Consider the following 27,423-nt stretch of genomic DNA (forward strand, 5'->3'; position numbering starts at 1 on the left):
AACTGCTGCTTTCTCTTCTCTGATGGATGCTTAGAGGGAAGGAATAAAAAGGAAGTTTCTGATCTGAAGGCTTCCCTAATTATCCACTCAGTAGAGCTGAGGAAATGAGATGCTGCTGGTTTCTGGTAAACAGTGAGGGTTTGATCCAGTACTTTGCATTGTGGAGTGAAAAGCTTTGATGTGGTCAGGATTATTTGGACTTGATAAAAATAGACAAAGTGGAAGGCAATCCACAAAGTGATAATGGTGCATTTCAGAGAGTCTGTGGTATTTGGAGAGAAGACAACCTTGGTATATGGTAGAGTGTGGGGACAAGGATTGGGACAAGAAAGCTCAGTGTCCTCATGTACGGATCTTCAGCTCTGTCTGTTACAGAGCTCTGTGTGACCTGGTAGAATTTTATCATGCTTCCAGACTAATTCACCTTTAGATTGAGACAAGCATAAAATATTGCACCCAGGAGACTAATCTATCCATAAAGCTATGAACTGCAGGAAAAAGCAGTGTATATAATGAAAGTGTCTTCTCAACCATGTGAAGATCAAACTCAGGCTGGAGCTGACAGAGAGGAAAGTTGGGGCTCAGTAGCAGTAGTTGTCCTGCAGAAGTCTCTTTTCAGTATTCTAGAAATGAATCACACATGCCACAAAAACTCTTCTAACCATCACTTCAGCACTTCTGTACAATAATGAACATAATAGTTTTTTGCATTTCTTAAGTGGTGAAAGGCAAATTTTAAAAATGGAGAAAGTTTCTCATGGAAGAGAATCTCTAATTTATTTCTGCTTTCCCTCTTTCTGTAAACTTTTAAAAATAAAAAGCTTTCATGAAATGTATCTTGAAAGTGTCTGTGTTTTGGAATGAAAACTTGCATAGGCTGCAAAAGATACTCTGAAATCAGCATTTCTTAGAACTCATTTCACGTGCAAGTTCTTTAAGACTGAGTTACTTTTTCTCCCCTAATGAGGATTTCTGCCTGATTTAGTGATTAAATTGATAATGTTTAAGGTTTCCATTCAAGGATGCACATCTATTAATGTTTGGTTGTGCCATGTCTTCTTCCTCATGCAGATTATAGATTTAACTTTTTTTCCTTTCTTTCTTTTCAGGTCTGTGAATAACACCAAAGCCTTGGCCAATACTAAGCCAGTTTGGCTGCTTTGGCCAACAGGCTTAATAGAGATGCAAATTGTATTGGCCTAAATTATTTTAGTGTTGTTTACAGCAATCCCTTGAACAAAACAAGCCCCATGAGCAGCAGACTGTTTGGACAGTGCAACAGCTGTGCTGGCAAAGCTCAGCCTAGGGGGTCTTCCCTATGAAAGTGGCATTTTTCACACTGCAGTTGACATGGCTTTGATGACAGCTCAGCAGAGACCAGGCCACCAGTCTGGTTTATTTGGGAGATTCATGGCATATCACACTAGTCCCTGTGACAAAACTGACTAATCTGAAATAGCAAATAGATTTTCTTTCTTGTCCTGACTTACTGGAATAATGCTCTTATATTAAATGTTTGACTAGGCCCACTGGCTCTGCATGTAATGAGTATTCTAAACTTAGGCTCTGTCCTTTATGTCCAGCTCCAGTATAATGGTACTTACTTCCTTTGTCAAATGCTTTGGTACTTAGCAACAAAGAGCCTCACTAAACATTAGATTATGTCTGATTTTCATTAAATTACATATTTTCTACTGGTTTTCCTGTCCAGGTTAAGTTTGTAGCTGAAAATATTATGGCTCAAAATGTGGTGAATTTAGGGTCCCCTTACCTCCCTTGGTCTTTATAGTGTATATGGGATGGTAAACAGGATCAATGGGGTCATCAGTGTATCATTGCAATGCATGTTTGTATTTTGTGCAGTTCTCTTACATACCCTTCTCTGCAGTGGTCCCTGGGTTTGTATTTTTTATATATATAGATGGCTTTCTGCACTTGCTGATGTTGCTTGTTTCTTTAATCTGCTCCTTCTCTGCAGCATCATTTGCAATGGAGGAATGAGGAAGAGCTTTTCAGTGTTTCATGTAATGCACATCCACACATGTACAGCTGCAGTAAAAAAATAATGGTGTGATGGGAATGTTCCAATTTTCTCCAACACAAATGGGCAGTCCCACTGAATACCACTTTCAGTTTTGGCCTTGTGTGCAGCAAGGATGCAATGGGGAAGCATATCCTCACAGGATATAAATCTGTTCACTCCTTTTGCCTTTGTGTTAAAACATAAGCCTAACCTAAGCTCTTGCCTTAAACGAAGCCACACCAAATGGTTCCCTTCAGAATTTCCTTTGTTTGCCATTAACAGACTCTCATCATGCTGTATGTTTGGATTCTAATAGGCTCCAACTGGTCTGACAGCCAAAGTTAAGTCAGCAAAGTCCTAAAACCTTATACCTTGCTAAATACAAGTTGTTCCCTTTATCTTCCCTGTATTCGGGAAGTAGCTAGTGTCCTAAAAGCTACTGATGTTATTTTAACACCTGTCTGGGCTGTGTGAAGAAACTGGCAAATTTAAATATCACTAGAGATCTCCTAAAGCAGACAAACCTGTTATCAGAAATCAAATTATTAAGATGACTTTCTGTGTTTGTTAAAAAGGGTGTCCAGTTTTGCTCTCCATCTGTGCTGGATGCTTTGCATTGCTTTCAGTAAAATGAGAATGCAGTTCCTGTGTTAGATCTCGTGGTGGGCCCGGCAAGGCTGGAACTGGGCTTTGTGATGTTCACTGGATACATTTTTTATATTTTTTATTTATCTATTTATTTAAATGCAGTCTAGCACCTGCATCTAGGAATGGCCTATGGTAGATACCAAGGGAATAGCACAGAAAAATAGAGGAAAATATATTGTGACATTTTTCCTGTGGAATTCTGCTTGTACCCTTAAGCTATGCTGTATCCTCTTAGCCTTTTTTTCCTATGTTCAGGTAGGTTCCATAGGGTGAGGATCTTTCTTTTTTTTCTCTGTGTTAACTGTAATTTCTTTGGAAGTCTTTTGCAAACCTCGTTGTGGAATTCCAAGTGGATCCATCACTTAGATCTCTTCTTCCCCTTGCTTCAGAGAAGCTTGAAGAACTCTAGATTTGCAAGGCAGGGTTTTGCTTACAAAAGCTGCATTTGCATCTTAGCCAGTGTATCTCTTTATGACTCCTAGTTTTGTTCTTCTTACAGTTTTCCATCTGTTTGTCTGGATTGCTGAGGTTGTGTGTAGTTTTCCTGTCTGTTCTGTTCTTCCTGACAACTCCTGGTCAAAGCATTCCATAGCAGACAGGGACACTGTGTGTGATCATTTCTGTGCAGCTTCTCTGGCATGGCCTGGTCTTCAGTGCCAGGCAGGACAAAGAGATGTGTCCCTTTCTCCTGGCAGTCCTGGCAGCCATGTGCTCTCTGCTGGCACCCCTGGAGGGGGCCCAGCACTGAGGGGATTCTGTTTCAGGGCCTGGTTCCACACGTCTGCCTTTGCCATGGAGTCTGTTTCACAGCTGGCCAAGGTGAAATCACCAGCTTTGCTTCTGCTGTGATGCTGAATCTCCATCCACATGCTGGTCAAAGGGCATCATTTGACATTTCATGATTTGGTGTAATTTTCAGTGTGGAAAACATTTAACAGTCTAGTGGTTTGAAGGGTATTTAGCATAAGCAGTGCCATTTGACAGCCATTTTATAAAGGAGTCTTTGCATGTTATACTCTTCTGCTTCAGCACAGAGAAATTTCACACCACCTTAGACATTGGCCCTTTCATATTTCCTAGGAGTTTTTAAAGAATATTTCCTAGGTTTTTATTAAAGAAGATTGTCCTTCTTTTTTTTTTCTTTCTCCTTACAAAATCATATGTTTGTGATATGCAAGGTGTGCTTTTGCAGCAGGCAGCTGGAAATTCAAAGTGATCAGCATGAACTGGTGGTTCAGGGAAGACAGAAGTACTGGTACCTGTAAGGTTTCTGTACTTTTTCGCTGTAACTTTTGCTGCCTTACTCTTTGACTCTTTAACTGCTTGCTGTTTTTTTTAATCCCTAAGCTATGTTTTAAATTGAATTAGAAATTGCATCTCCTTGCATCAGATAAAAGAATTAACTTTCATTACAGTAATTATTATCAGCATTTGTCAAAGAGTTTTTGTGGCACCTATGATCAACTTACAGAATACTGCAAAGAAACCTATGCAGGACATCCATTCCTATTGAGGCAGGACATTACACTCCATCAGCTCCAGCCTGAGTTTGATCTTCATATTCCAGGGGAATAAACTAGACAGCACAAGACACATTTTATTCCTTACTCTTTAGATTCCCCTCACCCCATTCCCCAATATTTTTCCAGCTGTTTTTATATTACTGTTTTCTTGCGACCTTAGAGGTACTTTGGATAAAAATCACTTTGTTTCCTGTGAAGTTTGCCTGGAAAATACAGCAGGACAAGTCCCAGGTAAGCAGCTCCAGAAGGATTTTATTAATTTACTGCTGTGTTCATGTGTATGAATATGTACCACTGTGTGTTCTGCTGGATCAAGCCAGGGCTTCCACTTCCTCAGTTTCCTTACCAAGAATGAAGTGTTAACTTGTCTTTCTGAGGTGCTTTAGCACTTTGGGTGGAAGGTTTCTCCAAGTGCATCATGGTTTTGCTTTGTACCATGGTGCTGCCACCATTGAGCCAACAGAACACAAAGCAGCTGTGGTACTTTTTTCTTAGTTGCAGAAATGTTTACTTTATCATTCTCAATTCCAGTTGCACATATCATGGCATAAGAGCTACAGTTCTTCAAGATGAAAAATAGCTCCTCTGACAAAGCCAAGTGTAAAAGCCTAAAGGTATGCAAGAAGTTTAGAACTAAACTAACATAGATCTTAAAACTGCTGATGTCTGTAAACACTGTTTTGCAACAGCTTTTAATATGTGAAATGATGCGCTGCAGATCATAAATCGATCAAATTATGGTGAAGAGTGTGAGATGACAGCATAAAGCAGAGAATGGCAGCAATGCCTAGTTTGTACTACTTATCCCTGGGCTGACAGCATTTTCTGTCATAAATCTGTTTGGTTTATAACTAGGCCATAAAACCTTACATCAGGCTGAAATGCAGCAGGATTCTGTAGTTCGAAAATTGTGCATTTATCGAGAAATACATCAGTGATTTGTTAATTAAAATTGCAGTGCTTTAACAGTTATTTACATTTCTTTTGCACTCTTATAACTTGTGCTTTTTGGACTCGATTTATGTTTCACATAAATCTGTGTGATCTATTTAAAACTTGCTGTCTCCTTCGCTTCATCAAATTCCTTTTTTATATATACAGGTGTGACTTAGTCTTAGAAAATACACCTTCATACTTTTTGTAATTAGATGGGGGACCTTGCTGAATCTTCACAGGAGGCTGATGAGACTAAAGTGAGTTTGGGTTTGTTTTGTTTAAAAGATCTGTATGAGGGTAGCAAGAACACACAGTTATTAACAGAAACTGAACAAGGAACGAGTTACAATGCTTAGCTTGGGTCTGTTAGGAGATTTAGTGTCAGTTTATTCCATGTTTCTTCATTTTCTTAATGCTTCCCCATATCTACTTGACACTGAGCAGTCTTGCAGACAGGGAGCAAGCCTGTGGAACACAATGGGGCCTGGCAAGTCCCTGTGTTCCTACAGAATACTAAAAGTATTTAAAGATAGTGTAGTCTATCTTTAAAGGATCTGGTTTTAACAATAACGTAGCTAAACACATAGCATACACATCCTGCAGCCCTTGACTGACAGAAAAACTAAGAGCTCTAGTTTAAAATGACAAGATCTTTTTATTATTGTATCAGTAATAAAACAAGGACGGTAGCATCAGAGGACCTACTGTGATCTGTACCATGTCTTGCAGTCACATTAGAAATGATCTGTAAATCAGTTTGACAGATTTCATCAGTTGGAGCAATATATGCTGGATACACACCCCAGTACACATGTTGAAAGGGATGTTCAAATTGCCATTAGTTCAAAACCCAGTCTGGTTTTTACAGAATGCAGTGAAATCAAGTGGAAGGAATAAAACACCATCAGTGAAAGAAGGAGAGTTAAACACCAGCTGACAAGAGAAAGGTAACAAGCACTTGGCATTCAGTTTGTAAGCTGAGTGGTGTGTACCAGGAAGAACACCAAAATAAAGCTTTTAAGGCAAAATACATTATACTTCCTTACTTTTTGATAGTGGGCAGGGCTGCAGCAGGACAGTGGCTCTTGGAGACCTACACTTCAGGTCCAGGCAGTGTTACAGAGGTGACACTGGTTTGCCCCTACCGGGACAGTTCACTTTGTCCCCAGAAAATCGGGGTATCTATGGGCAGCTGCAGCTATTGCTATCCAGTTTTGGAAAGAGGAAGACCATGGGTTATAAGAGGGTTTAAATGAGAGTGTTTGGTCCCAGTTCTACATCTTGCCTCTGAGGTTCAGCTTCTTGGATTTAGGTGTTTAAAGGTAGTATCTTTGTTCTAGCTTTTGCACTTGTCTAATGAGAGACACCTTTCATCACCTGAGGTACGTTTCATGCAATAGTTACTGATTACTTTGAAGAAATTTGAGATTTGATATTTGTGAAGCAAAAGGAAAAGTAATACTGTAACTGAAATCTTCTTTATTCACAAGCTAAATGTACCCAGTAATTCCCACTGTGAGGTTCCATACACAGCATGAGCATTGTCCTTCCCCTTGTCTTGCAGGGACTCACCATGTACATACAGGTACTTAATGGAAAAAAAAAGCAGAGTTTAACTTTGCTCCTTTCAGGAGGACAATTTTGTACTCATGGAACTCTTTTCAAATCCCAGCTTCAATGTGATCCAGAATCTCTGAGATCAGTGGTGATCTTGGGACAGTGGAAGGCAGAGATTTTTGCAGGTGCAGTGCTGTGATCTCTCTGTCTCCTGTGGCTGGTATTGTATTACTGGTAGTTGGCCTTCTGCATTCCAGAAGCTTGGTAACGTGGTGTTGAGCAGCTGTGGCCTGCTTCCTAGGCTGCTGCCTCAGGACGGTTGCTGGCAGACTCTTACAGGAATACAAGAGGCAGAACAGAACACAACTCCTGCAGCCTTAGCCTGTGTTCACTTGAGAAGCTGTTGCCATGGCCAGTGGGGGGTTTGGCTTTTTTCAGATGAATTTTGTTTGCCCTCCTTCCTCCCACCCCTATTTAAAAAACAGCAACTTGATAGCACAGCAGCAAATGCACATTAATATCAAACAGAATTTTCACTACCGTTTTCGTATTAACATGCCATGTCAGAATGTAAAGTGAGCTGGATCTGCACATGGGACCACTCTTGCTGTTAAAGGCTTTAGGCTGGAACAGAGCCCAAAATTCTTAGAAGAAATCCAACATTTCCCGATCAAATATTAATTACATGCTATATAGAATTATATATTTCAAACAAGTTTTATAAATAAAAAGCTAGGCCTTTCAAACCATCACCAATATTAATTTTGGATTTAAAAGATTATGAAAGATAAACAACCACATAACTGTGAATTAGAAAAATACTGGCCTAGGTTGCATAAAAACCTCCATTAAATAAATATGGAAAGTTTTCACTATGAAAATTCAGTGGCGTCGTACTTAAAAAAGCCATAATGAATTAACCATCCCTTAATGACACTTAGGTTGTGTTTCACGAATCACAAACACACACAGGAAGTCAGATGGCCCCAAAAGGTGATGGACTGGGTTAATACAGTTTAACAGAAAGTACTCTTGGTGTGTGCTGCTCCTCCATGCCAACTCCCTGACTGCTGCTGCAGGTGCCAGCTGCAGACCCTGTTACTCTTCTCCTCCAGGCTGCCGTGCTGGCCCACAAGGTCCAAAGGCTGCTCCGGGAGGCGACTGTGACTGAGCCTGTGCATCCATCCCTCAGGCCATTGGCTTCACCTCGGGGTGGGTTACAGTGAGCGGTTCTGGTTTCCAGTCTGGCTGGAAGAAGTGGATGTCGAATGTCCGTGCCCAGTTCTCGAAGACGCGTTTCTCGGTGATGAAGCGGTGGTGGCTGCCCTTGCGGCCCCGCTCGTGGGAAATGTACATTGTGCACTCGTCAGGTCCCAGAGGTTCATAGTAATGATAAGGTACTGAAAGATGATTAGGATCCCTGTGGAAAAAAGAAAATAGATGGAAGCCTAAGATGTTCTTTTTTGTTGATTGAAAAGATGCTATCTTTAATGAACTGATGGGCTCAAATCCACTTTTTCTCCCAGTTAAACTAGGTAGCTGTTTTTTTCTTGCATATCTAATACATCAGAATGGAGCAAAGGTGTTTTCTTTGCTTTTTCTTCTGGTCTCCTTTAATCCTCTTCCTCCCAGTTAAATGAAGGACAGCAGTAGCTCAGAAACAAGGGAGAGTGCTGCAGGGCTGTTACTACTATAAAATTTGAAGTAAACTGCTTAAAAGAGATTTAAATCTAGATTGTTATTTGTAAAAGGTCTTGCAGAGGTATTTACTGAACTGGGGGAAGAAAGAGAAGATGATAGATGGAGGTGGTTATCTGTGTCACATCAGCTTAGCTGAACATTCCCATCACGCTGTGCGAGGTTCCAAGACCACAACTTCAATGAGTGTCTGCACACCAGGTCAGTGGGACAGGCTGCTGTTGCTGGGGCTTTGATCAAATGTCTGATGCACAAATGAGTTCTTTATTTTACAACAGCAGCTTTCATGTATCTAAGCTAAAAATTAAAACAGTTCACCCATGGTATCTGTCTGACCTTGTGAACCCATTCACATTTCCCAGTGGGAGATGAGTGACTTGTGACACACAGGATATGCCAAACACCAATTAGACACTTAGGATAAAGTTCATTTTAGCAGTTCTGACCTCAGTGTTTCCATGTAACATTCTGTAAATGGCACATTTGTATTATAATAAGCCAGAACAATTCATTCTCCTTTTGTTTTAATCTCTACATTAACCTGTACCCATTACGGTTTTTTACCTTGGGCACAGTCATTTTGGCTGACAGGAACTCACACAACTCTCTCTGTCATAAATTCAAAGAGAGCAAGCTGTACCAGACAGAATTACCCAGTTGTATCCCTCTCTCCCCAGTTGCTACCAACTATTTTGCTGTGGCAGAGAATTTCCCAATATCAGCATTTAGTGAAGCCTTGGAGCTGCTCTGTGTTAAAGCCTGAGCTGAACAGGACCCTAGCACAGAGCAAGAAAACTGATACAGATTCAGGGCTATCAACTCTAATATACAGTGGATTATTTTCATTTTGAAAAGCTAATGTTTAAGCTCACTTTCAAATGAATGCATCCACAACCTGTCTGTAGTCTGTGCTGGTCATTATTTTTACTGTGTAATTCTGTCACCTACACAATTTTCTGATTTTTCTTATTTTGCCATTATCCATATTGTATATGCAGAGGTAATGTATGATATTGCTGCTGCTTTCCATTTGTGCCTTAGATTAACGTTTTAGTTCAATCAATCTGGCTTCCTCGTAACACAACATCGTAATCAATCTTACAGGACCAGAATAACAATAAAATAACATTTCTAGAATAAGATGGATTCTAAACTTATTAAATATATCCTCACTGGAATACATAAGAATGAAACAAAATCCTTCATCACCTCACCTACAGAAGACATATTTGTAATCTAAAGCTGCCCTTCATATTGAAATTTATTGCTTCTAAACTACAACTATTAGAACTCAATCTTCAATTAATTTTTCACCTTTTTGATACACTGGACCTCTTATTGTCACTTAAATGAATCATTTGTATGGTTACTGTAAATCTAATAGGATACATTTCCATGTCATGTATTTTTGTTAAGAACTGCTCAACAAGGAGGCCTCTGCCTCTTGTTTAGACTGCTCCTCCTTCTTGCTCTGAAGCCAGATTTTACTCTTGGGCCATTGAGGGTAAACCTGTATTGTAAATTTACTGCTTTAAATTTAGGATTAGTAAAGTTGAAATTGTATCTCCAACAGACTTGGGGAAAATGCTGCCCCAGTTAACAGGGCAAAGTGAGCCTGTGAGGCTACTGGTCCCAACACCTCCAGGTGAGGTGTTTTTGAAGCCAGGGATTCCACATTCCACAGAAGGCTCTGAACTAACAGCAGTGTATCCTAAGTGCATGTTCTTAGCTCCTGCCAGGATGGAACAGGTCACTGCATCCTGTGCACCATCCCACCAGAAACAGCCCAGAAGCAGCTGGTGCACAGGGCCTGGCGGGTGAGAGAGGCAGGAGCTCAGTCCAGGCAGCCTGTGGGGCCCAGGCACCCCATGCTGGGAGCTGCCCAGCCTTGTGTGCAGGTCTGCTGGCTGAACTGGGGGTGAGATCAGTGCAGGAATGGGGGCTGGTGGCTAGAGACCTCTCTATGACTACTCTGCAGCTGACTGAGGTTTTAAGGCTAAATTCCAAAAGCTGTTCTTTGAATTTAGGAATTCTGAAAGGCATTTAAATATGGAGGACCTTCTCATTTAATGGGAGTTCTGGATTCTCCTAGATTGCATGCTAGTAAGCTTTGGATTTGAACTCTGGCTTGAGTACACCATAACCCAAATTAACTGTGCTGTGTTATCTTCTAACTCTGCAATTAGCTTGTGTCACCAGCAAATGAAATGCATGAGTAATTTCTATACGGAAATTGCTTGCCACCTCATTTATTAACATTAAAACAGATGCTGTTTTATCACTGACTGATACTGGACATTAATCAGTATTTTGTCAGACTCTGCATGCATATTAATATCACAGCTGGGAGGAATCTGGGGAAGTTCCTCTGTAAAATATCCTGTACTTCCTGCCTGATCATCTGCCAGCACAGCACCCATGGAAGTGCTTGTACCCCTGTCAGTCAGCTACTGTTTACCCCTTGAGTGCACATTTTCCCACAGATGGTATCCACCTACAGCAAAAGCTGGAAGTACAGCACAAAAGAAACAAGGCAGGAAAACCAGGCCACCCCATACCACATTCTGGTCAGCCTTTTTCCTTAGAAATGAAGAGCTATAATAAATCAACCCTCTAAAACTATAGGTATTCCCACACTTTGTAAAGTAATTCATATCTTGATGGGTGAATAAAAAGTGTCATTTATATGTTGAGTGATGGGCAAGGTGGTGGGTCAGGACTATGAACATTTCTAGGTAATTTTTTTGCCTTCTATTCCCAGGATCCCATTTCCCTGACTTCCATAATTACTCCTGTTTTCCAAACCATGTATGCATTTTGTTATTAAGGTAATGAGGTGAGGCATATGGACCAAAGAACAGGACTAGCTCACATACAGCTTACAGTCCTTTGGGCCTCTCTTCCCATCAAGCCCTGATAAGCTCCAGGAAATGTAACCAGCAACAACTGCTGCTTTGCATTTGATTTAAAGGAACTGAAGAGAGAGAGAGACAGAGAGGTAAGAAAACACTAAAGTATTTCAAATACCAATTTTCAGGTGAATTATCATGGAAAATAGCCTGGCAGTCAAATGAGGATTCTTCTAGGAAAATTATCTGGTTCAAAAACTGGAACAAAAATTATTCGCATTAGTTAAAATAAGGCTCAGAATTAAGTGTTAAGCTTCTGGGAGCTCCAGAAGGCCCATGAGGAGGAGAAGAGTTAAAGAGGGTTCATCTCACTAACCCCTTGAGTTTTCCTTGTGTACATGAGTACCCTGAGACCTGCCAGGAACCAGCCTTTCTGTCCCTGCTGCCCATAATCCCACGGACAGGGGCTGGAATTCTTACAACCTCATTCAGGCTTGTCTTGTCCTTCCCAGCCCTGCTGCTGAGCAGTCACAAAGGGAAGCAGCAGCACTGCAAGTGCCTTCAGGAATTGTCGTGGTATCTGGGCACACTGTCAGGCTGCTGCTGAAGGGAGGCAAGAGGACAATCCTGCATGTCCCAGTTCAGGAGTGAATGCAATGGGCTGCCAAAGGGAGTTCTGAGAGGGAAATGCTTCCCATCTGGAGTGCTAATTTGCTCCAGCAAAGGCTAGGATTGGATCCTTGGGCACTGGAAAAAATACAGCAAGATGGCTTGTCTGTATTGGGACAAATGAGTGAGAGGTGTACACACTTGCCAAAAATGTTTGCAATGTGCATGGAAGCACAAGCTTTCATCTTATTACAGAATGTACAAGTCTGAAGTATTTAGCAGCATGAGAGCAATATCAAGCCATTAACCCTTACTACAGCATAAATCTGTAGCGAGCAAAGGGGTTTGAAAGTACATATAATTTTGCTGTAAAGTGCTAGAAATTCATAAGAATCAGGACACTAAGTCCAGCTCAGCTATAAAACCCAGTGTCCAGTGAAAGTAAATAGAAATGAATCTAAAGCACCTTGTTGCAATTAATAGTGACAAATCTTTTAGTCTGTGCTCCAGACTCCTGGACTATTTTTCCTGCACGGGTGCAAAGCAATTTGGTTAATGATCTTAAGCTAATAATTTGTAGCAGAATCAACAGCACGATATTCACGGTACCTTTGAGGTGTCCTTCACGTTACAGATGTGACACTAATTTAGTTCCATGACAGTGATCACCACACTCATTACTTATTCCACAAATTAATACTTAAAAATGAATTGGTATCTATCTGCTGAAGTTATAAATTTGGTGATATTAATTCTGAATAGAAATAAGATGTTTTGGGGTTCATTTTTTTTTTTTTCAATCTTAATGATTCTGCAGTTGCACCGCAAGTAGGATATCCAAACCATCTAGTGCACACACATTTTTGTTGTTTTGTTGGGATTTTTTGTTTTGTTTTTTTTTATTTCAATGGTAGATTCTTATTCTGTCTGACAGAAAACCAGGAAATATGGCTTACAATTACAGAATATTTCTTTCTTTCTGCTATTCTGTTCTGTTGTCTTATTTCTTTGAAAGGAAGCACTGTTTCAACTTCTTAATGAGTGGCTGAAGAGCAAGCTAAGAAGGTTAACTCTATTTATGGCAAGAAACTCCTTTCATAGATCTTCATGGACAGCTTCTTCCAGGCATAGCAACTACAGTTTTCCCCTTCACCACCTGGGGAATCAAGCTGAAGTAAAGACACTTCATATTACTTTGATTAAGAAATGACCTTTTCCCTTTTTACAACCAGGTGTGCATAGCTTTATGTTAAGATTTTTTTATGAAGACTGTAAGAATAATTACATCTATCACTGGTAGGATTGATTTACAGCCTTCCTTGTATTAGAATTTAAGTCCATTTGATTTCAGTGTATTGGTTCCATGAAAGCCTTTTATATTGTCTCAGTGACATTCTTCATCTCTCTTAAAACAGTTTGTTTGGGTTTAGTTGGGTTTTTATATGTATCTAAATTATTCTGAATTTTTCTGAAAAGTCAGGATTACACATTATTTTGCAGTAAAATGCTGTCTTCTGTATTTTTAGATAATCAATTTAAGAATTACTTCCATGTGCCACTGGAATACATCCACATCTGGAGTAAGACAGACCAGCCACTTACAGAAACTGTAGTAGTATGTCTTGGCCAACTGAGATGACAAAGGAATGAGATGCTGTGCTGTAGAAGGTATTTGTGTTGTCTGGCATATCTGACCTAGTTTGCTATTTTCCTTGGAGAATTCATGATGAAGTCTGGCAGTACATCACAGCATTTATCATCAGTGTTTTGTTATAATTTGTAGAAATTCTCACAAAGTGGAGTTTAGCATTGACATTTTATGCTGTGATTTCTTCAGGGATTTCTACAATGTGCCCAAGACAAATGCAGATTCCTGAGCAATCCTTTTATGTGCTCAGAGGAAAGTCAAAGCTGTCCCGTTCTTTGAGACTAAGTCAGCACTGCTGCCTTGTCCTCCCTGCCCCTGAGAGGCACCTGGAATTACCCAATGAACCAGACTTGAGAGAGATCACTACATTTGCAATAGGAAATTTAAGCAAGTACTTCTTGGTGAAAGGGGTCTGTGAGCAGGTGATGAAACGTGGCACTGAGGCCTCATTCCAGACTGGTTCCAGCTCTTCATGGGTCACCCAGCAGGACAAATGGGATCAGCACTGGCTGTGGGCAGGAACCACTCAGTGCTGGGCTAGTGCCTGGGGGGGCAGGTGAGACTTATGTCAGCATCAAGATTGCTGATGTAATACAAGTATGTAATACAATACTGGTATCTTGTGGCTAATGTAATTTTGGTCCAGCACTAGAAGTCCTGAGGACTTTCCCTGTGTCACTGATCCATAATGGGAAACCTTAACCAGGACCTGGGGTCTGCGTCCTGAACACGGCTGGAGGCGCAACCCCGCTGGAAAACGTGCACCAGCCGTTCCTTTACACAGCAGCTTCCACTGACAGAATTTGTGCTGCTTCTGCCTCCTGTGACCCAACCCCTGCCATGCCCAAAATGGGTGATTACAGGACTGATTCTCTGGGTCCAAATTCAGGGGGAGGGGTTTCGTGGGGATTATTTAGGAAGCTGCAAGATTAGCATTCATGTGACAGAGGTACAACAATCTTAATTTGAGTTGCAGAGAAAGTTCAATTTAGAAACTAGTCACTGTGAGAACACTGTTCCTCTATTAATTTGGGGGAAACTTGAAAAACAAATTAAAAGTAATGTTTTCCAGTACTTCTTTCTTCAGATTAATTTCATGCCAATTATTGCATTACTTTTAGCTGATAAATATTCAGAGACTAAAAGAAAGCAACAAGATGGATTAATTCTCCCACAGTACAAACAAAATTTTAAAATATTTTATATAACATAATTAAATGTCGTTTGTTGTTTTCAGAATGAGATCATGGGACATCTTAATTAATTGCTTTAAGACGACGGAAGACTTGTTGCAGAGCAAAAAAGATTAAAATATTCAGATATTTATCTGTAACATTAAATTTGTTGGCTAATAATGGTTCTAAAATAAATCCTACCTGCAGAAATCCGGTGGCACCATGCCATAAACATTTATCCTGTCACAGAGCTCTAATGCGATAGTCATTGTGAACCAGCCCGTGCTAAGCCAAGTGTTGGATATCTTCCTGAAAGCAAAAACATAATTAAGTTTCTAAGCTGGCAAATAATTCTTGAGATTTATTTATTTATTTATTCATTCATTCATTCTGAAGCAATTTCTCAGCATTTTCTTCATTCTCATAAAAAGCTTTGAAAATTGGGCAACCGAGACTACTGTGCTCTTCCATTTTTTAATGATTTTTCTGGTGCCTCCTGTCAGTGGAATAATCTAGGCAGAAGCTGCCCTTGCTGTAAGTAATTTCAGGCACAGCAACATTAATATTTAGCTGACCTTTTGACTTGGTTTCTAGAAGCTCCCAGCCCCTCACTGTGACTCCTGGTTGGAAACTAGTTGGTTGCAGCTATGACTGTTCCATGGCCAGCCTGGGAAATCTTCATCCTAGGAGCCACCCAGGTGCCATCCATCCCTGCCTGGGGGAACCTTTCAATGGGAATGACAGTGCTGGCAGGGAGCCCTCTAAGGCAGTGCCTCTCCTGCCTTCACTGCAGGCTGGGACATGGCTTTAAAAGAAGCTCAAGTGATCCTGGCATAAATTATGCAAAGTAGGAGATAACTCCATGTAAAGGGATTTACAAGTTGTGTTTAAATTTTGCTGTATCACAGGTTCTTATCTGCAAAGTGGCAACAATAATGTTTCCTGTTCCTCTCCTGTGCTTGGCAGTGCTGTTTAGTTTCTAAGAGCTGGGTTCTGTGATGGCTACTGGATGCCTGGCACATGCACTGGAATTCCCAGTCCTGTGTTAAGTTCCTGTACTGGCTCTGTGTTGTGGCACTCTAGGAATGGGAGGATCAAGAAAATTCCAGCAAAGAAAACATCTTAGAGGTGTCACAAGGGCATGTGTAGGGGCTGGCACCTCTCTTAGACATGGACGCACATAAAGTTGGGTGTTTGCTCCAAAGAAAATGAGTTCACTCAGAGGTCTCCTTTCAAATGCTGTTAAAGAATAAGACAGGAATTCTCCCTAATGGCTCCTCATCCAGCTAGGAAAGTCCCACAGGAAGAAGTTCAAGCTTGTGTTATCTTTAGCCCAAAGAGTTCTCAGATTCCTGCTGACAGCCTGTCACAGTGACAGGCTCTCCCTTCATCTCCTACTAAAGCTGAGGCACTGAGGGAGCAAGTGCAGGCTCTGGGAAGGCCTTGGCACTCTATCAGAATGTATTATGTGGGACCTACATTAATCCCATTCCCCCACACCTGTATCTGCCAGATACCTGTGAAACTTTGTCACAGCCCCCCCCCAAAAAAGCACAGCAGAATACATGAGGGTCTCTTCAGAAAAGTCACCTGGGAATCCCAGGTCCTGGCCCAAGTTCCAAGGCCATCTTTTACAGTTTACCCAGTGATAGCAAGATGTGGAGCATCTTGGAAGCAGGGACCTGAGGCCACAAAAGCCACTGCAAGCAAGTGCCAGCAATCACTAACATCTAATTCAGAAGACAGGAGCCACCACGCAGCCTCCCAAGCTAATGCTAAGCAAGCTGGTTCCAAGTAGGTCACCTACAGGGCAGTAGGAGGAGATGTTTTGAGCACTGTCAGATTGAGGAATGCCTTGTAACAAGGTTTCCCATTTCCTCAGGGAATCAGACTACTACAAAGAAAAAAAAAAAAGTGGTGGTGTCTGTGCCAGCAGCTTAAAAGACACTTCTAAACATAAGGGGATTCTTTAACTAAATATGCCTGGGGGGTGCTGGGGAGCCCACGTAATTTGTTCTGTCCTTAGTGGAACACCTGGTAATGTATAAACTCCTGAAACACATTTTTACTCCTCCTGACACACAGACTTTCAAGCTATGCTAGCATTTGGAGAATGCCATGTTATAAGCATCTCATTATTTCCAATTATGGGGCCTTATTTATTTTCTAACTGTGCACTGAAGCTTGGGGGTGGTGGTGCAGTTTGTCACAATGTCATAGCTGGGTCATAAGTGCAGCAGAGGCCTTCAGGCACAGCAACAATATAAAACAGTAAGTAAGAATTTTTGGGTCAAAATTATTAGGAAAGAGAATGGTAGGGAAAAGCCTAAAAAACTTGCTTCTCTGTCACCTGAGCATTTCTGAGCTGTGAATCACTAGGTAATTCAGGAATACGTTCAGGCTAAGAGTGCTCCGGAGCTTGCACAAGTCCACTGTTCCAGGTGTCCAACACTTACATTCCAAAACCAAGGGAGCAACTGCAGCCAGACCACGACCAAAGCTTTGCACAGGTCAGGACACCCAAGGCTCTCTGCTGGGTTAATCTTCTTTCTGCTTACACACACTTAGGCTGTCATTTACTGTTTTCAATAAACAGGAGAACATCTGAATATAAATAAACTAGCTTAGAAGCTAAATAATAAAGATTTAAAAATTAATTCAAGTACAGTCTGCCCTCTTTAAATACCATGTCTGTAGGACAGCAACACACAAACAGGGTTATAGTGTCTTGCATTTCATAAAAGATCTGAGCAAGAGTCCAAGAAAAGAATACAGTTTTTATACTTAATCAGCAGTAATGAGAGAATATGAAGAACTGTCATGTGCTTATTAGGGGAAATTATCAGATATTCTTTTATATGATGAACTAACACACTGTGCTGATAATTCTGTAGTGCACACTAAATTACTATTAAAGGCCTTTCTGCTCCACCAAAATCTCATTTATAATCTCTATGGAAATACTCTTCCTGCAGTTATTTCATTTATGCTGCTTTTATCTAATTACTATAATATTGGTTCTGAATCGTATTTTCTTAATGTACCCTTATTCAATTATAAAGTTATTTTCAAGTACAGTTACTTTATAATGCCAAGTATATTGCTCTGCAGCCTTTGTCTTTCACCATACTATTTAACTGGCAATGTTTTCTGAAGGTTTTTCTTCATTCCAAAATCTCTTTTTTCCAAAAAGCACAGTACATCTAATGACCTTTTTTCTCATCATTTTCAAGGCAGAAATGAATAGCCCGATTAATGCAACCTTGCAATCATGCTTCTCTCTCCCTCCTTTGTTTTTTGTAGGCACTAATGTCAAGAGCTCAGCAGAAACCTCCTGGGGAACAGCAGCATTCTGGACTATACAATGTTCTGCTCCTGCCCCCACAGGTACCTAAATTTTCTCCCTTACAAATTCTTTCCTACCCATGTTTCTTTTCATCTTCCCTTTCTTCTGTGCTGCTTATTCATTTATTTTCATCTCCCGTTTTAATCTTCTCAGCCCTTCAAGTATGCTGTCTGTGCCCTCTAAAGGAGTTGTTCATACACAGCAGAGCCTGCAGTTTATTAAAATCTACAGGGCCTGTTCCTCAGGCTGAATTTTGCTGGCATCCGAGTGCCTTTGATTCACACTGGGAGTTCAGGGTACCCATGACTGAGTTCACTATAAACTTGTTATAATGTCATTAATGGCTCAAATGCCTTGAGAATATTTCAGGAGCTGAGCCTGGTGCCTGTGCAGAAAAGTAAATGCTTCCATCACACACTCAGTACCGGCCTCTGGCTCTGGATGGGTGCTGCAGAACCAGAAAGAGCAGCTTGCCTGAAATGGCACAGCATGTGTCACAAAAAGAACAGGATCCTGGCAATGTCAGGGAAGGAATGGAACCCTGGCTCCCTGTGGCAGAACTGAAGTTCTGAGACTGAAGCAGGGGAGGGAAACTGTTCCTCAGAACCGGGGACAGCACATGATCCTACCCTGGATCACCAAAAGCATAATCCAGGAAAGGAGGTGGCAGTGTGCATTCCTTGTGTCCAGGGCCTCCCCCTAGGCCTCATGCTGGCCAGGTTACAGTGCAGTTACAGCTTTTTGACTTCCATGCCTTTGCAAATACTGAGCACACAGATAACCCTCTGCACTTTTCTTGAAGGGCACAAACACTTAATTCACCTTCTCACTTTGCATTACTCTGGAAAAGACATTCACATCACAACTGGCAGGGTATGTGCCCTTGTTATCCTTCCTTCTTGTTCTGGCAGAGACCAGAACACACCGACTGGAAGATGAAGAAGAACCCTTAATGTTACAAAACTGACCAAGTTACTCTGTGCTCTGGTGTGAGCCTTAGTCAGCCAGGAACTCAGATCCACTGTAACTGAACAGAGCTCTGCAAGCAAACCATGTGGGGTGTGACAAAGGCAGCAAATGCCAAGCAAATGTTGCCTTCAGCTAAGAGGATACAACAGTTTCCTCTAACATTGGTTCTGCCTTTCTCATGTAGCCCAGAAAATGAAGTCTGTGCTCAAGTCTTCCCTGTCCAAAAGAGGATTGATCCCTTTTCCAAGCTTTGGTGTGTGTGTTTTTTATTTGTAGGCTAGCACATCTGACTCTGAGTTACTGCACAATAAACCTACCTCTTCATCTGCATCTAAGTGGGGACCCTGTGCCATTTTTACAGCAGCATATTTAATAAGTAAAAAAATAAAACTTCATTAAAAATAAATGTCTTTCATGCTGGGAAGTCTTTGGTTTGAACGCCCATTTTCAAACATTATATGTGAAAATACTCAAGTACTGCAGTGGGTCACTTACTACAAATTTGATTTGAAGATCAGCCTACAAGTCTCATAAACAGTCTCATAAAGATGTAAGTATCATAATAACTTTCCATTTTCCAGTTGCAAGTATAAGATTAACTGTTCTGAAGCACCTAATGTATGACTAATGTTTATTTGTTTTACAAGAAGCTTTACAGCTGCAATGTTCCAAAAATGCTTAAATTCAATAAACAGCTATTATAATTCACTGAATGGTGGCATTTCCTCTATAAGAAAACATAACCTATCCATTCTAATTTTTCAGAATCAGTGAAAAAACTTTAAGGTATATTACCCCAAAGTGAGATTTAAACAGCACCTGCCTCTTTGACTCTATAAACAGTACATCCAGACTCTGGCATTCTAGGCTGATGAGGCAATACTCCATACAAATCATTTTGATGCATATTTTTACTTATGTTACCAGTGATGTTATTTGGCATGTCATGCCACGTTACAACTCATGAGGCAGAGGATTTAATGGGCATGATTGTCCCTCTGAGCAGATCTGAAATTGGTATATATAAATTGCATCATTTTACTACTCTGTGACATCCCCTAGGTGTATCCATGTAAGTTCTCACCTGTCTTTTCCAGTCTCCCGTTTAAAAAGGTCATCAAATTGAAGCATCTTGTGGCGAGAAATCATATACACTTTTAACTGAGGCAGTATCTGGTTCATCAGCTGCAGGTTATTGTACACCAAGCCTTTGCCATCTCTCCTCATGTAGCTGCTCGGGCCCCAGAAGATGAACACAGCACCGTGGCTCATATTTAAGAGTTCGTTGCGATTGCGCAAAATCCTCTGAATGCTGGAGTGTGCAATGACCCGAAGACTCGTTTTGTTGCCGACATCTTTGCCATAACCCTGGGTGGGTGCATCGTTCATCCGTATGACGCACTCGCTCTCGTCAATCCTGTCACCTTGTCTGCTCCCCAGGAGGTGTCCCGAGCTGGTGACCAGCGCACAGCTCTTGCAGTGCATCTTTAATGGCTGCAGAGACAGAGACACTTCACAGTTAGCTGTAGACATCTTCCCTTCCACTGCATAGCTGTGGTTTACATGTTCATGGCATATTTTACAGCAAATACCTCAGAGCAATGTACATAAATCTCTCCCAGCAGTCTTCCCAAATGGCTGGGGACACATTACCTGTACATTTTTGGGGGGAATGTGGTATAAGTGTACAGCACTTAGAGTTCCTCTGTGGAGCTAAGCCCTTTGAGTAAATCCTCCTTTCCACTGCTGCCTCATAAAGAGAAATCACAACAGCTTCTCTACTCTTCCCAGCTACTTAGGACTGTACTTCTTGCACTTGCCATAACAGCTGTAATTGGAGTATTTTTTATTCTTCCTCTTCCCTTTTTTTTCAGGAAATAATAAATCCTAAGGCCTCATAAGTTCATGTGTGAATAGCTTTTCAACCCTGGGGTCGGGACATTTTGCTATGGGAAGAGATTGATACCTTGGCCCAGTCCTTCCATGCTATTTGCAAATTGTGCCACAACCACTGCAGTGCTCTCGTACCTCCTTTATGGTTCAACAGTCAGAGCTGGTCAGTAATGTCTGTGTATATTTTACATGACAGTGAGTTAGTGCATTGAACCTTTGCTACCTTGTCAGGTCATGTTTAAAAGTTACACAGTAAAATGAAACGGGAGGTGCCTGTTCAGTGAGTGCTGACCTAATGGAAGCAGAAGAGTAAAACAAGCTTTCATGAAAATGAAAGTGCACGATAAATCATGTTACTGAAGTATGCCATCACCACAGGTATCAATTATAGAGGAGTATGTCACTATCTACTGCTCAGCATGAGAACTAAATGGAGCAAGGGTTAACGGAATCCTCAAAGTGCAACCTTCTAACAACAATACAATAAACTGTGAGGTAAATAAAGACTGTTTGAGGGTGTGCCTTGGTAGCCCTCCAGGAAATAGTATCTTGCAATTGGTGTGTATCTTAGTTTCTTTGAAAAACAACAAACAGCAACAAAGCAAACAAACAACAATGCCCACCCATGCCCCAAAAAAACACCAAACCAGCCCAACAAAAAAACCCACCACCAGAAAAACCCCAGGCACAGAGACTGAACTGCACTTGCTCGATCATTCCGATCTACACATATACAGGAATCCAATGACTAAATCGGCCTGTAGTGAGGTACAGCTTAAAACTCTAAAGCTGAAAAGGACACATGATGTAGGTTTGACATAATCTCATGCCCCTGTTTGAAAATGCTTTGGCCCTGAGTACTTAATGTGAGTGTTTTACTACAGTAACTTAGTTTTAATTTTGAAGGTACTAAGTGGTTACAATTACAGTCTGAGATTCTTTCTATGAGACTAGCTAATGAATGCTTAATGCTTTTTAATTGCAGAAAAAAAACCAAACCAAAAATATACAATATGGACACCGATACAACCAGTAAACCTTGTATCTCCATCTCCCCCGATCAACAAAGTCCCTTTCACATCTATGAACTATAATCCAGAGCTAATGATATGGGTGAAAATGTGCCTTTGTGAGCCAAGGTTCCTAATGCAGTATTTACATGCATTTTCCTTTAAGCTTTCATCTGCCACTTTGATGAATTACCTAGTGAAAAGCTCTGAGGTGAGCTGGCTGCTCCAACACCATGCTTGGGAAGCAAGACGAGGTGCTAATGAGGTTAAAGGAAATGTAGTCAGCACCAATGTTAACTCACAGGTTTGAATATCCACACAGCAAGGCATTTTCACCTAAACAATCTCTGCTGGTTTCTGGCCTACTGAGCTACAACTTCCTTGTTACTTTTAAAAAAGTGTGCCACAGAACCCATCAATTGTTAGGAAAAAAAGGCGGCCATCAGCAGAGCTGTGGAAAATTGGGGAGAGGGCTGAGGCTACATAATGAACATTAACACCCCCCAGAACATCTGTCCCAGATCTTGTTTGAAAAATGTTCCTTCTGGGAAGAAGTCTTCAGCCTGAAAGAGTCAGGTATTGCCTAGCCACTTCCTGAATGATGCATGGGGGCTGAGCCCTTGTAGCTGCTCTAGGCAAGTAATTTTCAGTTGCCTCACTCAGATTCTTTCAGCTGAAATCTACAAAACTTGCACCTAAAAATTGTCAGAGGAATTCACGGTGAACAGCCACAACATTCTCACACCAGCTGTTTATAATGCTCTGACAACAGTGAAAGCAAGGGGGGGAAAAAGCCATTGGCTGTAATATCATCTCACTGGGAGGCAGCAGTGGCACCAGAAATGTCATCTACTTAAGCAATAATAATGGAGGCAGAAGGCAGTTCTTTGGGATTGATGACCAGCTGGAAAAAGTTGATGGCCTGAGAATAACCAGGGGCCATTAAGCCAGAAGAACATTAACTCCACAGAAAACGCTGTTACAGTAATTATTACAGTGATATTTTGGAAAAAAAGCAAAGTGGAAAAAAAGCAAACCCCATGAAATATGAGTTATATTTCAGGAGCCTGGCTTCAAAAAGGATGGGGTGAGAGGTAGGCGAGTTTTATAGCATCTTTATTAATTACTTTGAAGTGTAAGATATCATGCATGTAAAAGCTGCTGACATTGAATCGTACCCATTGTTAATAAGCAGCCACAGTTTGTGCGTACCTGAACTCCATGGACAGCACCTCTGTGATAGGGCAGAGCATGTGGCTACTGCTACAACACAGGTCAGGCACTTGGACAGTACATGAGCCAAGCACTGTCCAAAAAAATATCCCAAATCACCTCTCAGTTCCAGTCACCTCAAGACACGTATGGAGAGAGGGAGAACAGAGGTTACAGTACAAGTTCACAATGTGGAGCCCCAGAAGATGGCAAAACAGCTGGTGCTTTTCAAAGACAGATGGGCTATCCCAAGGGAATGAAGGCAGCAGGGGAACTTTGTCATGGGGCAAACCCCATAACAGCACCTTTGTGGCCATAACGAATAAGTGCAGCTTTGCACTGCTGCAAGTATTCCCACAGGCCAAACTGACTCCTGGCAGCTTCCACTTCCAGAGATCAGCCCAGAAGTGCTGCTGCTCTGTCACGAATACCTGATTTAGTTAATGAAACAAAAAACAATGCCACAGGTTTTTTTGTATTTTCCAATTGAAGGCAATTTGCTTTGTTATTGACTTTAAAATCTATGTTGTTCAATGATTGAAAAATGTTATTTTCAGATACTTTAGTGCTCAAGTGCTCAAGAAGAATAAATATTCTCAGATAGAATTATTTTCTTCGTGATGAAATCAAATGATCATATTTTTTTTTACTTCTAGAAGCCTTTTGATTTTAAAGCCAAGATTTAAAAAAGAAGACAGCTCTCTCCAGTAAAATCACGAACACTGTGAAACACACTTGTTCTTATACTGAGTACTTAATGACCTACTTTCAAGGCCCCTGGGTTCAGATCTCTCCATTATCAGTAATGTAAAAATTTCTGTTCTATAAATAAAAGCCAGAGTATTATATCTTGGCAATGATGACCTGGCCACAACAACAGTACCAAATCAAACCAAAGAAGCAAACAACCATTCCAGAGCAGCCTTGCTTTCTCTTTTTGTTACAAAGCAGGTGATTTCATTGGATTTCATTTCATGTCCCCCACACCTGGTGCCCATTGTGCCTGGCCTACGGCACAACAGCTTGGGACACTCACTGCATGTCACCCCAGTATTTGCTTTTTATGTTCCTTGTCTTGTGCACAGAACTTAGTCAACATTTCCTACATGATGCTAATGAACCCTGAGTTCACACCATATTCAATACAATTTGTTACTTATGGCTTGCTCTTTATTGCTGGGTCATTACCCACCAGCAACAATAAATAATTAAGGCTTTGCCAGTGAAACAATATTTTGTTCTGGCAGCTTCAATTTTTTTTTACTTTCTTGTAGATTTGAGCAGCTCTGAGGTTTCTCACAGGCTGATGGCTTGGAACCACTGCTCCACCATCCTGGCTGCTCCTTCCCAGTGCTCCTCTCCCAGAGGCTTGGAGGACAATCCCCCAGTCACAACTATATCCCAATTCTGCAGGAGTTCCAGCCATGCCCAGCCCATTGCTGGCACATCACGAACAGCTGAATGCTCCAGCTCTGGTGAGCCCCCGTCATTCAGCACTGCCCCAAGTGTAAAGCTTCTCATGCCATTAGGTCCATCCCTCATGACAAGATACATGTATTGCTTCTATTGGTGTGCCTCCTTCCTTAGTATTTTCCCTAAAAGACTGAAAACTGTAAGGCCAAGTCTGCTTTTCTTTGAGAGATTCCCAACAACCACCTTAAAGTAAAATAGAAACCCCTGAGGCTTCACATTTGCCAAGAAACTTGTGTTCTGTAAGCCAATGCAGCAAGCTGTAGGGCTCAAGCTGTCTCATTAGTGAAGCACAGCTGTGCACTTCAGCAGTGATTTCCACAATGCAAGGACTCTGGGAGACATGATCCTGTGAAAATAATGCAGGTTCCCTGATTATTTTTGGTTTGTAATATACTGATGGAACAGTGCTTTCGTAATACTATGACAGGAATAAAAAATGAAAAAAAAAACCCTAACCACATACAAGCTGAAAAGAGTTTGCTGTTTTTCAAGTCTCATCTGTGAAGTGATGCTATCAAGCCAGTCTTCTCTGAACAGTAAGTGATTCAGATGGATACTGGAATATTGTAGGTAACACATAGGTATATAAAAAGCTGGAGGAAAAAAACCAAACTGAAACACCTAAAGCATGAGAAGAGTTTTGAACTTCAACTTGCTGATGTAAATGCCATTTTAAAGTCTCTGGGAGTTTTGATTTTGTGGTGCCAAGTTCTGATCCAAGAGATTATTTTGCTTTGCCCATGACATTTTTACATATATATTCATACAGGGAGTGTAGCTTAATGTCTACACTCTGCATGCCAGCTCAGACTTCCCCCTCAAGTTTCATAAATTTTGATTCTTTAAACCTTATGCCAGATAAGAGCATCTTATGCAGGTACGGAGAGCTGTCAAAGAGGGGGAAAAAATCCTCAGAGCAAATACATTTATAATTATTTTTGAAGTACACTTTTGGTACATTAGAGAATTTACCATGAAAACAAACTGCATTATCCACTGAACTAAAAGCATTGATTGCCTTGAAAACTATATCCTAGTGACTGATATCACACAAGTAAACAGAAAGGGTTAGAAGATACCACTTGCCCAACATTGTTAATCCTTATGCAAATCCAAATAACAAGCATTTGCAGCAAAATTTTGCAATTCAAAAAAGGTCTGGCAAGTCTGCTCATAAAGATAAATGCATGTCTGTTTAAAAAGATAAAAGATAAAACAAATGAATTTCTTATTACTTCTCTTTGTTTCTTGGGCTGTAGAGCTTGAATATGCAAATGTTGTGGAAGCATTAGCATCTTCATTTCCCATTGATTCTTCTGAGTTAGTAATATAACTGGACTCTGCCTTCAGATATTGGATAAGACAGTGACATAGCCAAACTCCAGCACATGCATTCCTTACACTAGTGATCACAGCACCTCATGTTTTATTCCTCCAAGGAATAGAATGTATTTTTTTTGCCGTGATACCATACTGAGGGGCATCTGCAAAACCTGTAGGAAAAATACAATAATCCTATTTTCAAAAGGTCCTTAGACAGGTCTAATTAAATTCAGAACATGAGGCTATATGAAGAGGAAAAAAACCCAACAAATGCACTCCACAAGGCTTTCACTGGAGCAATTTTCTTAGAAAAAGTGCCGTTAAGCACACTAGTCAGTGAAGAGTCTTTTGCTTGTGTGAAGTGTTTTCCGGCACATTAACTCGTTTTCAGGGGACTGCTGGCTAGTCAAAGCTTCCATTAGATTAATTAAAATATGGCTTCTCTCACTGGAAAGAAAAGGCATGAGTTTGGTTACAGGACATTGACCACCTATAGAAGCTGAGCCCTTTCTAGTTACAGAAAATACACGAGCAGGAGCAGCAGCACAGCAGATGAACAACAGGGTAACTTTTGGTATATGGGGCACATTTCTCTTCTTATTTTAGAAGCATGATTACCAGGTGCTGATGTTTTCCCCTAAGCCACCTGAAGTGAATATAAGGTGCAACCTTGCAAATTGTCAGCACGTATAAAGCTAAGATTTAGAGAGTCGTTTCCATCCTGAATCCTATAAATGTGTCCCATGAGGAAGATTAGTATCAATCATAGGCTTATTGGAGAGGGAGATAGGATACAATGATAACCTGAAGCTATCAACTAGAGTAATGGTCTAAGAAGAAAAAGCAATCAGAGAAAGAAAAGAATATCCTCAGTGAAAGGCAGAACTGGAAAATCAGGCACAAATGTATCATGTTGATGAACATGAACTGTTATACAAGAGAGAGAGTCGTATGAACAATATATACAGGCTCTAAAGAAATGGTTATTGCCTAATGTTTATCTTAAAAGGAGTGCAAATAGACATCCATATTACACCAAACTGCTTTACTTTTGTTCTGCAGCTGAAGTACTTCCACTAAAATGAAATAAAGCCACAGGTATGGTGTCTTAACTATGCAAATGGTTATCACTGAAGTGTCACAAAACCAGAAATTATAATGATCTCCAGAAAAGGTATTGGACAGTTTGGATTTTTGCTTCAGAATGTTTTCACATCAACTTTTCTCCTTTGCTTTGGTATCTTTTGGCAGTTCTTTCCACTTTAAATACTTCATGTAAGTATGCCCTCATATGCTCTCTCTGCACCTGTCATGGCCATGCAGGATTTTTTTTGAGCTTCAAGCTTCACAGGGTCCCTTTTTTTATCTAACCCAGCTTTAAAGCCAAGCATCACTGATCTTTAAGGTTTGTGCCTACATTTTCAAATTCAAGCACATTCTTTATTTCTGTGGCACTACCTGGCTCATCCAAACGCATCTAAACTCTCACTACAACTATTATCTCTACAAGGCAACAGTGTGATGGGCATTG

The 27,423-nt window shown here is 40.8% G+C and overlaps 1 protein-coding gene across 1 annotated transcript in view; it reads right to left on the minus strand.

The window, feature by feature from the left end:
• Nucleotides 1–7,875: 7,875 nt before the first annotated feature.
• Nucleotides 7,876–27,423, minus strand: part of ST6GALNAC5 (ST6 N-acetylgalactosaminide alpha-2,6-sialyltransferase 5) — a gene marked incomplete at both ends in the record, with an annotated part of 68,530 nt that continues 48,982 nt past the window's right edge. The window contains 3 exons of the mRNA XM_082287188.1: nt 7,876–8,107; nt 14,868–14,975; nt 20,066–20,475. Of these exons, the coding sequence (XP_082143314.1) occupies nt 7,876–8,107; nt 14,868–14,975; nt 20,066–20,475 (750 nt within the window). The remainder of the gene's footprint in view (nt 8,108–14,867; nt 14,976–20,065; nt 20,476–27,423) is intronic.

This window comes from Coloeus monedula (assembly GCF_965178545.1).
Source record: "Coloeus monedula genome assembly, chromosome: 9".
Classification (NCBI taxonomy): Eukaryota; Metazoa; Chordata; class Aves; order Passeriformes; family Corvidae; genus Coloeus; species Coloeus monedula.